General features: G+C 36.8%; 1 protein-coding gene across 1 annotated transcript in view; it reads left to right on the plus strand.

Moving 5' to 3' along the window:
* The window catches only part of STK3 (serine/threonine kinase 3), a 144,937-nt gene extending 129,470 nt beyond the window's left edge, over positions 1 to 15,467 (plus strand). Inside the window, exon 11 of the mRNA XM_010577064.1 lies at positions 12,699 to 15,467. Within this exon, the coding sequence (XP_010575366.1) occupies positions 12,699 to 12,857 (159 nt within the window). The 3' untranslated portion in view covers positions 12,858 to 15,467. The remainder of the gene's footprint in view (positions 1 to 12,698) is intronic.

Genomic DNA, 15,467 nt, shown 5'->3' on the forward strand with positions numbered 1-15,467 from the left:
CAATATGCGTGGTAGTTCAGCAAGGCAATTTGTATTCAAAACCGTAACAGCTTTTCAGAAGATGATGGCTTAAAGCCAAAAGCCACTTCTCTGTCACCAGTAGAATATAGCCGGAAAATCATTTCTGTTTCCAAATGAAAATACATCTCTTTCATTTGGGTGGAAAGGGGACAGACCACCAGTGCTGGGGACTCTAATTTATTACGTTTCTGAGGTTCTTAGGATTTGTTGCTGTATGTTAATACCAGGTTTTAAACTATTTGATACAGTGCTGTTTTCTGCTTGTGACAGGATGTAAACGTTATAAAGGTACTCATGATTTCCAGCCCCCCCCATTCTTCTGCCACATAAGGTGAATTTCGTTAGCATCAATTCAAGAACATTTGCTATATATTTATATGTCTTTCTGAGAGTCATTTTTCTTCAACATTAAATCCTAATGCCCACATCCAGACATGTGCAATAACTGGATCAAGGGGTAATCCATGTGTGTTGCTAAATTCTTATTTAATATAGAAAGTCCAGGACAGATACACAATCTTTTTGACACTAAACCTATGTTTCCCTGCATTTGTTTGTACTCGTGCATATGCATCAGATCTGTTGGTGATGAGGGAGTTGTTCATACTCTCTCTATTCGTACAAACTCTGAAAAATGACACTTAGTATGTGACTAGTCCCATTGATTTGTACTTTGTCTCTCCCCAGTGTTATGTCTTTGAATGCAGGATACCATTCAAACCGAGGAATAGATGTTCTGTAAGCAGAAACCCAAGTGATGTATTCTAAATAAATTGCAGGAGCATTTAATAACCTTAACATTTATATTTTTGTCTTTACTTTGGAAAAGCACTACTCTGAAGATGGACAAAGCAATTGAACTGCTTTTACAAGGCACTGTAGATTGAAATCAAATTTTCTTTGGCTTTTAATTATTTCTGAAAGTGCAGTTGTGAAACACATAATTTTATTTAAATATGAGCCTGTGAGCTGTATAGCAGTTGACTGCATTGAGCAAAGATTTTGTTTGAGTACTGACACCTTGCCTTTGAAGAATGCATTTGTCTGGCTCACACTTTCCTTATCCTTTTTCTATGGTCTAGGAATGTGCTGGATGGATTGTTTGGCATGAGTTGGAGCTTGATGGGAGCTCTCATTATTTCCTGCCCTGGTAGTTAGGGTTGGAAATAATACAGATGATGTCCTTGGTTCTACTTCAGTTTCCAAATCATGAATACTAAATCAATTTTAAAACCTAGATTAAATTCCCAACAGTGTTTTTTTGGGGGAGGGATTTAGATTTGAAGTTACAGACACTTGAACATTACAGATGTTCAAGTGCATTATGTGTAGCATTTTCATTGTTGATAAACTATGCAATAATATAATTATTTTCCTTTTCTTTATGGATTTTAAGTCTAGAAAACTGAAACATAATTGAAACCTAGATAATCACTCAAGAAATGAATTGAAAAAGCAGCAGAGAGGCCAGAAAGATTCTACTGAGACTTGGGTCACATCATAAGGGTTTGCAGAGCTCATACCATTCCCTATATAATGGGCTATATAATTGACATAATTTACTCCAGAGATGCAGAATTGGAATAGTGAGCACTATAAATTGGAACTGGGATTAATGAACAGTGTTGGCACAAAAGCTTGCACAGTACCTGTTTGCATTGAGTCATAAATCATAACTATATCTGCAGATTATCATCTGAAGAACCTGGTTAAACAAGCTAGTGTTGTTCTGTAGTCTTGTGACAAAGCAAATGTATCAAATGCTGTAGACCTTCCTAATAGATAATACTGTGAAGGTAAGAAAGAACTGTGCTAATTTTTGGCTTGATCACATTGATGTTTGAGTCATAGGCAAAATATTTGATAATAAAATATTTCTTTGGCAAATGATTTTGGCAGTTCTGGACTCTGAGTGAATATGCCACTGAATCATTGAATCTTGTTCAATGAATAAATGGAGTTTCTAAACTAATAGAGAGTAGGCATCACACTTTTCACAGGGTGGATTGTGTTTTAGAGAATAGAATTGGATTATGGTTAAGTGTACTGTTCAGTGTTGAGATAACCTAGATTTCTTGTTCATTAAGATGAGAGTGGTCTGTTTTTTTAATTTAGTATTGCTTTTAGTTGTATGTTGGTACATGGGCTTCTTGATTAATGTGTTTTGACATGAATAGTCATCAATGATTATCTTGTTCTGTATTTTCCTACTTTTGGCATATTTCTTAGTATATTACTTGTAGTGAGAGTAGCTACTACATGTCTGTAAAGGAAAAGATATATTATTTAAAAGCTGCTAGCTAAGTGGTGCTATTTGATAGATGATCCATTTCTGTATTCGTTTGCTTGTTTTAGATCTAATTTAGTCTGGACTAGAAGCAAGGCGGTAGCTGTCTACTAGATTTAGACCATCGTAAAGTGGATTTCATCAGGTTGGTTAAAGATTATTTGATAGTCAGTGTTTGTTTAAGTTGTGTTTCACAAATGTGGAGCTGGTGCATTTTGACAAAAGAAAAACTAAATCCACTTTAATGAACCAGCTGAAACTCTGCAGTATCTGGTTGGTATGATTTGTAGATAAGACTTCAATAGGAGGCAGCATTAGGAAGAGTTAAGAAACTATTGTTTAAGGTGTAAAGAGATTTTTAAAAAATCTGCTCAGTTCTTGAGAACAATAAAGAGTTTTTCTAAACAATTTTAATCAGTTTTCATAATATCAAAGCTGTTATAAGCAAATGAAATCTCTAGCCCCTGTGGCTGGTAAGCTGCTGAATGCGATGTAGGAGTGGAATGGTACCTTTCTGTCGTCAGGGGACTTTGTGGGGTGTGCCTCTGCTATTGGGAGCCCAGATCTTTTAGCAAGCTGAGTTCTTTCAGTGCTTAGGAAAACTGAACCACATCAAACTAAATAGGTAGTCAGGCAGTTCTGTGAGGGGAAAAAAGGTTTGCAAAAAATGATTGAGAAAGGAATAAAGAAAATTTGAGGAACTATGGACTGAGATGCATTCTTTAAAAGCCAGCAGTGCTTCTGTTAAATCTTTAAAGTCATACAGAAAATGAAACTTGATGCTGTCTAGCAAAGGTGCCAGTAGCCTCGGGCTGGGGGATTGCTTCTCCCCTCCCAGATCGCTGCAGGTCTCTATGTGCAGCATCCACATGCTGTGTGTTGGTGCTTAGGCTTGCTTGGGTGTCGTCCTCTCCCTGATCCTCTCCCAAGGCGGTAACGTGTGCCTTTCCTGAGGCAGGGATCTCTTCTCCCTGCTGCGACTAATACCTCAGTTAAATTTCTCTGCTTAGCCCTGGCTTATTTCAGTTGCTGCATTCAGATTCTGTTCTTTCTGATGTTTTGCAGACTGCTCTCAACTGATGTCTCAGTTTTACTGTCTTTTTGCTGTCTTTGCTGTATTTTCTTCCTTCTCCCAGGGATTAAGAAACATGGCATTTGTTGCCTATAAATTGCCCTAAGTTTCTGGACTATAGGATTTTTCCTGTCCATCTTGTACCAAAAGTGGCTGAAACCCATCCTCTCTTGTATGTGACTACCACAATACCTTCTGCATGAAATAAAAGCCAGCAAACAGTATGTCTATCATTTTTCCATTTATTAAAGTTGATGTGTTATTTTCCTAGATCCTTTCTGAATTGGCTGTTTTAAACTGAACTGAGTTTTCTTCCTTATAAAGAATATAACTAAGTCAAGGTTGCCCAGCAAATAAGATATAAATTTGTATGTGCGTTTTGGGTTGGGGGGTGCATGTCTCCTGCAGCAGACTTTTCCTGTTAGGAAAATTTAGTTTTGCTATATCCATTTTTGGTTTAGTTTTGAGTATCAATGTTTTGTACTTCTAAGAAACTAGAGATTCACTTATATTGTCCCTTACTAGGAGACTGAGGTTTGAAGTTTAAGGTTTAAAATTCTTCTAGCCTCTTCCATTGCTCTTCAGGTTAAATGCTTTTCTGGGTCTGGTTTTAACTTTAACATTATCTCTGTGCATGTGTGTATCTTATTGTCCCATAACTCGTTATTCAATGAGTTTCCATTTTTCTTTCTATTTCTAAAATAATCTTAAATGGAACTATTGAAGAAAAAGATCTTTAAATGGTATCATTAAGTATGTAATGAATTTGTAGATATTAATACAGCTTTCTTTTTAATCTGAGGACTTCTATTTCATGTTACTTATGTCTTTAACTTTACTTTTCAATATAGATTTGTGTTTACAAAATATTTTAGGAAAACTGGGAACATCTTTCATTTTTTATTTTATCTTTAGGATGTTTAGGGGTTTTAACTGAATGGTTTTATTTTTTAAAATGGCTCTCATCCCAAATACTTTATATCTTTGTTTTTAATACAGCTTGCATTTACATGTGATTGGTAGAATTTTACAAAAATGTAATACTATTATTTTCTGAACATTTTAAAAATGATCCTCTCATGGAAGAATCAGATGTCAGGGAGATAACTTGAGAAAACTTTTTAATATGAAGGTAACATTTGGGTTTATATAGCTGAATAATAACAGCAGTTTGCTGAAATGTGATATGGTGAACTCAAGGGCAAGGGTGAACTGCAATGTACCTGCTGATAGCTGAGCTCATTATGAAGGACAACTAAAAGCACTTGCCCTGGAGAGCTACAGATTAATAGAGATAAAATGCTGACGTTTTTGATACTACTTAGTACACTAGGAGCTCTAGCTAAAGAACTCATTTTCATTTTAAAGGTTTATATCTTTGCTTGGTAATATTTGAAAAGGTGTTGGGTGGGGGTTTTTTTGTTTGTTTTTTCTTCCCATGCTTTTTTTCCTCCAAAAGCAGAAAGGGCTGGGGGAAGGGGGGACAATCCTGTATATTTTTAGATCAGGTGTGGTAGCTGCTTTGCTATCAGCACTGTGTGGGTATATTTGCAATCAAGTTTAAATAGCATGGTGAGTATCCAGATGGAGTGTTTTTCCTAAGCTTTAGATTATTTACTCTGTTGGGAGCTCCAGTAAACATTTATAGTATTCTTCAGGGCTAACTGTACCATTAAGCTTGAGATGCCTGGTACAGAAAATCACAGTATGTAAAAAACCACCAAGATCTTCTCTAAGGCATTTCAAACTGTGAATTTTTGCCTGTGATACTCTAAAAGTAATTTTTTAAAATGTCTGTGATGGATGATGCAATTCTAAAGAGAAAGTGATAGCAAATTAAACTGTTGTGCTTCGGTAGCCTCAACTGTAAGTGTGTAATGTAACAATACTCTCTGTAAATGACATAGAAAGAGGGAATGGTAGGATTTTTTTCCTTCTGTACACTTTTAAAACTAAATTTATTTATTAAACTTATCTATCATACAAAAGATTTGATCTCAAAGGTGCTTATTAATGGATGTTTACTAGCTGCCAGGTTTTTGAGATACATTGCTTGCAGTTTATTTCCCTGTGGTCAGATTCTATGTTATTTTATTTATTTTAGTGAAGATTATATACCTTGCAACTACATGAACATCAGCTGCTATAGTACATAAAACCAGTGTAAACGATATTTGAACTGCTTAGGATAGGATAAAGCATTAATACATACTACTTGACTGGTTTTGTCAGGAACTGGGTAAAATTGCAACAGGGAAGAGTTAGCATTATTGCTAATTTTACACTGTGTTTCATGATGATTGCTTTTCCTTAAATTTCAGTTCCTGTAGTCAGGATTGCTCATTAAAGTTTTTGGCTCTAAATTTCCCCCCCCCCCCCCCGAACTTTTTGGCCTTTTTAATTGCAGAAATTGTTAGATTCTAGCTGCTTCTTCATGAAAAGGGAAATAAAAGGACATGTCCCTCCTCCTAAAACCCTCTTATTTTAGGAATCTAATTTTTAAGGGTAATTTAATGAAGGTGAAGGACCCAGCTCATGATTTTTTAATTTTGGGATTGGCAGTACTTAATGGCTCAAAGGAAGGCCCTGGGCAGTATTCAACAAAGGTATGCAAATGATAGTATGCACTAACACTATAGAAAACCCTTTTTTCCCCTTGGTGGTTTGCTATTGAAATGTAACTTTGTATGAAGCTAAGAAAAGCCTTCTAGAGCTGAAAGATGTTGATGGTAGTGACGAAGGTTTAGCTTTGTGTTGTTAAAATGATGTACAGTTTTAATGTCTGAGCGGAGAGAATTCTACTAGTGAAGATAAGAATTAATCATGGGGCATTTATATACAATATTATCCCTAAAAAGACTTTTTAAAATTACATGAAGTTGTCCATCTTTAATTTTCTCTTAGTGCTATGTGCTTATTTTACCTCCCAAAATGTTCAAGATAACTGCAGTCCTGTGGAATGAACTTTGGCTTTTGAAAGTTAGGTTGTCGGTCCTTCTCTCTCATAAATTGTCAAAAATAATGATAGTAAATGAGGTCCTTTTTATATTTATATAACTCCATGGTTTATGTTTTACAACAAAGACACTTTCTCTTCCAACATCCTGAAATAAATGCTCTCACTCTGTCCCCTGTCCAAGTTTGTTTTCTTGTGACTTATATACCCACTGTAGTGACAGCAGGGGTGGGGATGGCAGCACGTCAGAGCTCTGATGTTTGGCCAGTGGGTGTCTGAGACAGCTCATTGCCTGACACTGCGTATACAAGGTCAGCATGATTTGCTGTATAAGCAAACATAAAGCAATTCTCCCCCTGCTGCTGCATGGGAGCAGCTGAACAGACAACAGTAACCATGGGGTATTTCCTTGCACACAAGCCTGAGACGACTACTGCATAAGTGAGATTCACAGATTTTGGGTGTTAATTCATAGATGAGAAAAATTGATCAGAAAGGCCCACCTTGTACCTTTTGGATCCTGACTCAAATCTAACTTTTTATACTAGTAAAAAAGAGTTTGAAGTCATCAGTGGAGCTCATTCCATTAGAGAAAAGAAAACTCTGCTCAGCAGAGGGAAGGGGACAGCTAGAGAGAAAAAGGTTGCTCTTACCTGAGGCCACTAACAACACAAAACAATCCAAGGCATGCACTGGTTAAATCTTAGAAAGTGCTGTAGGCAACCCACTTTTGCAATTGCCATAGAAAATTATTGTTGTTAGCTATTCTGTTGATAGTTCATATTGTAGGAATTACTAGCAGATGGGAAATTAGATGACTCAGAATACAGTATTAACAATCCATATTTTTTTAATCAAAGGCCTCTAATAAGGCATGTTGCATCTGTAAGATTCATTTAAGCAGTTGCTAGGAAGAATTTGTTTTTTCAAGTAAACACAACAAACTTGATACAGATTATTTTTTGATTGAATATCTATTTTCTTAACAATTTAAACCCTGAAAATACACTTGCTTGTTTTTGTTGCACCAGCTTAATGGCAGTATTCCGTAATTTAGTTTGATAGACTGGAGGTTTGCAATAGTAACTCATGCATTATGGAATTACTAATGAAATCTAATTTTATCATATTGAAAACATCACAGGGCTGGAGCTTTTATTTACCTCTGTTAGCTGTCAAGGGTGGATTAAGATTATAGTGTGCTACATGCACCAAAACTTTGGCTTTTGCCCCCTGAAAAGTTTGGATGGCTACAGATATGTGCTGGCCAAGTTCAGCTAATGAGTTCCAGACTCCTTTCCAGACCCCTTCGCCTAAATCCATGGACCACAAGCACCAGCGAATATCTTAGATGCGTGTCCTTCGTCCTGTCTCCTGTGCTGGACACAGATGAAAGCAAGTAGTTGGGATTTGCATTGCACCCTTTGACTTGATGCCTTCTGAGAGTCCATTTTTGGTTGTACTTTATCTCCTTACTTCTCAGCTTATTGCTACAGAACTCGGGTCTGTGGGCAGAAACGCATCTATATTTTCCAAGTGCCCATTTTGGTCTGAATTTTCATCAGTATGACTTGACTAGGGTTGTGAACAAAACATGTAGGGTACAGTGTGGGTCCTCCTGCAGGCAGGAGTAGTATTGACTGCGAGTAATTCCCCTTTGGTTTGCTGAAAATACTGATCCAAATGAAGCTGGTCCATCTGGGGTGCAAGAAGTTAGACTGAAAGACTAACAAAGTAAAAATTATTGCACTTCCCTTGCTGAAGTTGGGTTCTGTGAGATGACTGCATCAGTATGTGAGGAAAGAATTCCTTGTGTGTCACTGTTTGAAGACATGTAAAAAAAGTGATCAACCTGAAACCAGTACTGACCAGAGTAAGAATGTTTTCTGCATAGGAAATATTCTTCCAATGAAATGCTAAATGGCGTTGTATTTGACCAACCTTGCATGATAACACTGGATTATTTTTTCTTCAGCTACAAAACTTGATTATGGCTTCTTAAAACCCCAGACTGATTAGCAGTGGTTCCTGCCAGCTTCACACAATGGTAGTGCAGCTATCTCTGGAGCACTTGTAGCTCTGACCTGTGCTCTGATCACAACTGGATCACTTCGTGTCTGGAGCTGCCCCAACTTTTGGATTTTTACTGTATCCCAGCTTAATGAAGATGGTCACATTAAGAAGAGCTTGCTAATGATTCTTAATCTGTTCTGCGGCTTTTTAACTTCTACATGTAGCCTTTCCTGGAAAAGTCTCTAACCTTGTTACGAGTAAGTTGAAAAATGAGCCAGGAGGAGGTAAATGATTGGTGTCCCATTTGCTAAAAGTTCAAGATAAGGTACACCAGGTTTCCAGACTGATTGATCTCCTAAGTGTGTGGCTGGGTTGCCTTTTCCAAAGATTATAACTGAAAATTACAGTTCAGTTAAAAGGTTAATTATGCTTTGATTCTGTGCTGGTTGTTCCAGCTCAAGTTGGTGCTGCTGAAAGGATCTTTGCCACTGGAAGCTTGGGTTGATGGAGCTCCTTTCTGCACGGGTACCTTTCTTCCACCAGGATTTCCCCCTGCATCAGGGCGAGGAGAAGGCAGAGGCAAGAGCTCAGCTGCCAGCACTGGGATGCAGCTCACCCCACAAGGATGACTGTTAGCTGGTCTCTTTGTAGGCAAAGTCAATTTCCTTTGCTCTAGCAAAGCAGAGTAGAGAATTTCAGTGGGGCTTCTTTAGTTGCGACAGTGTCTTAAAAACCTGTCAGCTTGTAAATGAAATTATTCAATAATATCTGGCTCTGGAGATGGTTTTGTTTTGTTTTTTTTCTCCTTGCTTCCCTTACACATTGTAAGTCTCTTTAGTTATTAGGTTAACAAATATACCTTTCAGGAGAAAAGGTTTGTTTGGGGTTTTTTTCCCGTAAACACCTAATTTTTCTACTGGAAAACTGAGTATGCATGCCAGCTCTAAAAGACTATATGTATGTGTAAAACAGATGCACATACTTTCTGAACATTACATATTATTATATGTAACTGATAGATTCAAGGCATTGTAAAGTGGAACTTGGAGTGTTGCTTTCCCACACCCACGTGATTACCTGGTGATATGAAGGGTCCCAGTGAAGGCAAATGCTTTTACCAGAAACCCCATTCACTGAAGACCTCTGTCTTGGGCCGTGGCCCATCTTGACACTAATTGCTGGCTGTTGTGTGATTGTGGACGTTTGATCTCCAAAAGGACACGATCGATTCTGTTGTTTGGAGTGGCAGAAATTGAACTATCTGTTGTTGTCAGACACATACTGTCCTGATTACTGAACTGCTACGGTTTACAGCTTTTAAAAAGCTATCAAAATGTAATTTAAAGCCTTTTTGAATTCCTGTAGCTTGCACAGCTGAATGCCCTCCTCTCCCTTCCTATTAACACCAGTAGCCCTAGTAGTTACAACAAACTATATGGGAAATTATTTATGGCAGTTTAAATTGCAAACTGGTTGCAAGTGGAAGTAAATGAGTGCTGAGCTCTATCACTTTAAGAATTTGAATCAAAATATTTATCATGCAGGGGAATAAATTACATAGGAATAATTAAATATCTTGAGTTATTTCTGTGCATCTCATTTGATATATTTGCTGTGGCATTCAGCGTTTAGGCCTCAGGCTTCACAAGGTAATATCTATAGCGCAGACAGAAGTTAAGAAAAAATATTTTGAAATTTACCAAGGAGATACATATGTCCATACACACACACACCCCCCGCTAGAGCCAGCTCTGGCTTTTAGATGTGCTTAAATGGTTTTCTATAGTACATAGAGGTCTCTGACTGTTCCTGCCTAATCCAGCATCTGATGTCAGATAGATGAGACCATCATAACTCTGTTTTCAGTTTCTTAACGTCCCTGTTTTCTGTCATTTACTTCATTTGAATGTCCTGAGCATCAGCCATTCATACAGATGAGTACTGCGGCTCCCTGGGTCCCCTGGGTGACATGGCTGAGATCATTCTGAACGATTCTTATTCTCTGGTTTTAAAAATTCATTCTCTTTGTATTTTGATTTCCACCCAGCTGTCTGTGATCTTTAAAGAATATTTAATTCTGTTTGCTGGCTCTGTTTCTTGATTGAATTTTAAATAAAAACTCACCCATCACATTCTCCTCTGACAATTTATAAAAAAATGTTTTTCAGTGCAGAATAATTATGTGATTGCATCAGCTGGAGCTTTTCTGTGCAGTTTAAGCCTGATGTCTACAGTGGTGACTGAGAGGGAATAAATGGCTGCGCAGGCTGGCCCAGAGCGGGTAGGAGACTTCATCAGTGGCAGTTCTTACAAAACACTCACACACGAGATTATTCACGGTGCCTTCCTTAGCCCATTTGCTGGTCCATGGTGCCCCAAATATATTTCTTCTCTCACACATGATAAGAAACATGGCTTTATTGCTCTTCTCATCTGTGCTGCGTTGGAATCAGTTACAGAGGGGAATCGGCACTGTCATCTCTTCTCATTTTACTGCAAATCTCTCTGACACTTCACTCCTCTAAAGAATATCTTCACTGAAAAGTGTCTGTAATGTGCCAGTTACATTTACTACTTGGCTACAAATGAAAGAGAATGGACTTTTTTTAATCTTTTCTTTCTCTGAAAATGGAAAGGTGTTTTTCTGCAAGAGCCTTGGTGACTGAGGAATTATGATTCCTTTCTCCCATCCTTTCTTGCATTTATCAAATGGGAGAAATGTAGTAAACTAGATGGTATTTAATTATTTGAGAGGCAAGTCTTTCTTCCCCCCCTAAGAAATAAAAGGTGAAATTTGCCTTGGGAGAGACAGACATCACTGATGAGCTACTGAGCATATCTGAGGTCTCTGAAGCTTATACAGGTGTAAGGATCTTTGGTCCTGGAAGATACTTTGACATCTGGGCTTTAGTTCTCAGCTTCATTAGGAATCTTATGGTTAAAATGACATTGCATGAAAATGTGCATCTTCTTCCATATGCTCTTCTATTAATTTCTGATCTGCACTCCCTCTTTATTATGACTTTCAGTTATTTTTTTTACTATGTACAATGTAGTCTATTAGTAGAAGTCATAATACTGGGGTTTGGATTGTATGTAGCAATATGTGTTGCTAATTTATATGCCTCAGATGCTGATAAAAATAAAGATCAAAAGTAGTATTTCATTCCTCAGGGAAAACAGATCAGATTGTGTTGATGGAAGACTGCCCTAGATTCATGAACAAAGTATTGACTCATTATCAGGTTGATTCAGAAAATGTCCCCCCTCCCCCCCCAAGTTAGGCGGTGTGCTTGTTTGTAATGTCAGAATATTTGCAAACAAAATATAGATTATCCCTTTCTTTGGATGAAATTATTTGTGCTATCTGAAATTTGTTGATATTTTTCACACTCGGTGAAGAGTAGTTGGCACATAGGCAATTCTGACGAGAGAAATGCAGAGAGGCACTAGACTTCATCAGGAGAAAAATATGTAGGCCAACCAAAGGAACATATTTCAAATGTACATCCTGCCCTGCAAGAGCCACTGGGGCAGTAGTGCCCGATGTGCCCCAGTACCTGACAAGACTCCAACCTTTATTCGCAGCAGCCGGCAAGCCAGCGAAGCTATTTACTTGTTTTATGACCCATCGCTTTTAATGAATGAAATATAGTGAACTATTTAACATTGTGAGAAAATATTTTTAGAAAGAAAAGAGCTTGGTCAAAGGTAACTCTATCCCATGAATTCAGGAAATTATTTCATGTATTATTTAAACACTCTTGTTAGCAATTTGCTTTGACTAGTTCTGGCAGCAATCTATTGAGGAAGACAAGTGCCTTGTCATTCTTATCAGAAAGTACCTCTAAATATCTGTCAGACTGTTACTTGCAGCAGCTGTCTGTTTTTCAGGCTTCTATAAGAGACTGAAGTTCAGTAAGAAGTATTTGATTAAGCAATATGATTTATATACATGAATATAGTTGTGTATACTGTGGCATGCTTTTTTTCAGCCTAATGAGTCAAACTCCAGCCCTATATTTATTTATAATCTATTTGCAAGGTTTGCAAAGTGATTTTTTTTTTTTTTTAATTAAATGTACTGTGTGCGTTTGTGTTTTCATATGCTGTTAAATTATTTACTGTGGAGCATACAAAGGCTTTTGGTTATATAAACAATTACATATGTGTATACATACACTCAAAGTGTGTAAAAACACTGCAGCTGTAAATTAAAGGATTATAAAAGGTGGTGGTTTTCATTTTTGTTGTAAACAGATTTTAATCTTTTTTGTGTTTTGTTTTTTGTTGTTGGTTTTGTTTGTTTGTTTGTTTTTGTTTTGTTTTGGTGGTTGATTGTTTTACAGTTAAAGAACCTGAGTTTAGAAGAATTACAGATGCGATTAAAGGCTTTGGACCCTATGATGGAACGAGAAATTGAAGAGCTTCGTCAGAGGTACACTGCAAAGAGGCAACCTATCCTAGACGCAATGGATGCAAAAAAACGGAGGCAACAAAATTTCTGAGTGTGTTTTACTTTCAGAGATAATACTATGAGTCAGTGTGGACACTGGTAACTTTGTAAGTCTGAAGGAATTCGATTATGAGAGTTTTCAAAAACCCAATATTTGAATTTTCCTTCACAAGCAATGACAATTGGAGTAGTGCAAGAACATACATATGGTGTTCTGCAAAGGCAACGAAACACATTACCACTTGTTTATATTTTCAAATGTTTAATGTAATAGAAGTTTAATCTCTTACTTCCCAATCTTTTTCAGGTGTATAGTGGTAACTTGGTGTTGTACATTAGGACTTGTGTTTTGGAGCACCTGGAACGATTTCTTGATTGTGCAACACTACAGAGCCTTATGTCGCAATATATTTTCCTCCCACTTAGTAGCATATTTATTATGTAATCTCTGGTTATCCTATTTATTTTATGCCAGTTTTCTTTTTTATTAGGAAGTATTAGGATAATATAGTGGAGAGCAGAGCCAGATTAGATAAAGTTGGTATTGTAGTATAATGAAAAGAAGCTCACCACTGTATTATGTTTTAAAACTCCAATTTCAGCAAGCGTCCCAATTCAGGACAGCACTTGAACATGTTTCCAGCGCATCCATATCAGTAGGATTTAAGCATAAAATAAGTAATAGACACATGTTTTTCTGCTCTCCTGAATCAGGGACTGTGGCTGTAGTTGAGCAATACAGTTGTTACACTACAGAGCATTCTTTTAGAGAGTATTTTTGTCATTTTTACGCACACTGAATGGTCTCATTAAACAAGAAGACAAGTGCCTAATCAGTTTTGATTTTTCTGTTATTCAGGAGAAGCAATACTTGCAGTCACTCCTTCAGTGTAAATTTCCAATTGCTATTGCAATTCTGACCAGTATAAACCTCTATTTTGCACCGTAGTTTTATAATGAAGTAACAGCTACACTTTCTTGGATATGTCCTTTGGTTCATTTAGGTTTTTTATCACTGTTTTGAGGGGAGAGGGGAGTTATTAGTGGTTTGGGTTTGGTTTGTTTTCACATTATAGATACAAAGGGATAGTAATTTAAAAGCCAAAGAAAATAAATTGAATACTTATATATAATAAGTACTGAAAAGCAGCAACATTTTGCAGCCCTCTGAGGGTTTTGTCCTGCAATCACTAAACATTCAAAATTCCTCAGTCTTCTGTGGTAGATTTGGGGGAATCAGAAATGCAGGACCAAGCTCTTAATATCTTTTTACAAGTTCTTCTGTCTGGTTTATATTGTGGGATATCTAGTAGGTAGAATTTACAACATTGCAAGAAATATTTCAGACTTAGCAGAAAATGTGATCCACTTTCTAAACAATCTACTGTGTTCTCTATTGATATCTTTACTATCGTTGCCTTTTGTGTAAATAACTTTACTGTGATAGTCATACTTCTTTAAACAATACAGCTGAAAAGATCTTTACATTCAACCTTCAGCTGTTAAACTTTTAATGGTGACTACTGTATGGGCATCTTCTGTTAAATGTTTTGTCGAAGTTAGTAATCATCTCATACCTCTTAACATTTACCGTCATCATACGTGGACCATTTAGATGGAACAGTGCAGATTTTGGAAATGGTGCATTATAACATAAAGCTTATGCAAAAGGAAAACAAAAGTTTTTACAGGATCAGCATGCTACAGCCATGCTGGGACCAGTAGTTGGGTTTGAGCTGTATACAGCCATTGTTGTCATTGTCATTCTGTGTGTGTGTTTGCGTGCATGCCACACTCTCACATGTAAACCCTAGAGTCAAATAAATTTTAATTGTGATTGTGAGAACATCCTTACCCTCAACTCTCTTTCTATTTCTTAAAGTAATGACCATCCCTTATGAAAAACCAAAACCACAGAAGATCCATAAAAATTACCTTAGGCAAGATAAAATGCACCTGGTAGTCTTATGCCTCATATTTATACAATGAAATGATGTAAAGGAAAAAATGGTGTAACCATATCACTGTGTCATTAGATTATAATCAGAATGAAGCAAAAAAATAACAGCACCAACCTGCCCCTGTTAGTATGGTTCTTATTTATTTAAAATTAATTTCTAATTCTTGAAGTTTCTGTTCTCAAAAACTCAAAGGGTGTGTGTGTGTGTACATATATTTGTGTAGGTATACACACATATATATATGCAAATCTATATATAAGAAAAAATATAAAACAGATTTAAACCATCAGGAGAGGAACCTGGCTTGCCTTTTCTTGGTGTGCCTTTTAAGCAAAGTGTCACTATCCAGACACTCTTGCTTGCATCATTAGCAGCTTGCTTTTCCCTTACTCTCTTAAATTTTTCCCACCAAAAATAAGACCTTGATTTTGAATAATGTGGCTTTACAGTGTAATAGACAATGTAATAAAAAGATCACAATTTTCATATTTTGTGTATTCTGAAAACTTTAGTGATGCAGTGTACTAAATTCAAATTGCCTATCCAGAGGGACTCCAGTAAAAGGCCTTTTTAGACTAGAGCTGTTGCAGACTGACATCTGAAAGGTATCAGAAGATAAAGGACATCCTTTCTTCACTCCTGATCTGTCTTTTTAGAAAAAACGCGAATAAATTTGTGCACATGCATACACACAGGTATGA

Source organism: Haliaeetus leucocephalus, unplaced genomic scaffold (assembly GCF_000737465.1).
Source record: "Haliaeetus leucocephalus isolate CR32 unplaced genomic scaffold, Haliaeetus_leucocephalus-4.0 Scaffold555, whole genome shotgun sequence".
NCBI classification, from domain to species: domain Eukaryota; kingdom Metazoa; phylum Chordata; class Aves; order Accipitriformes; family Accipitridae; genus Haliaeetus; species Haliaeetus leucocephalus.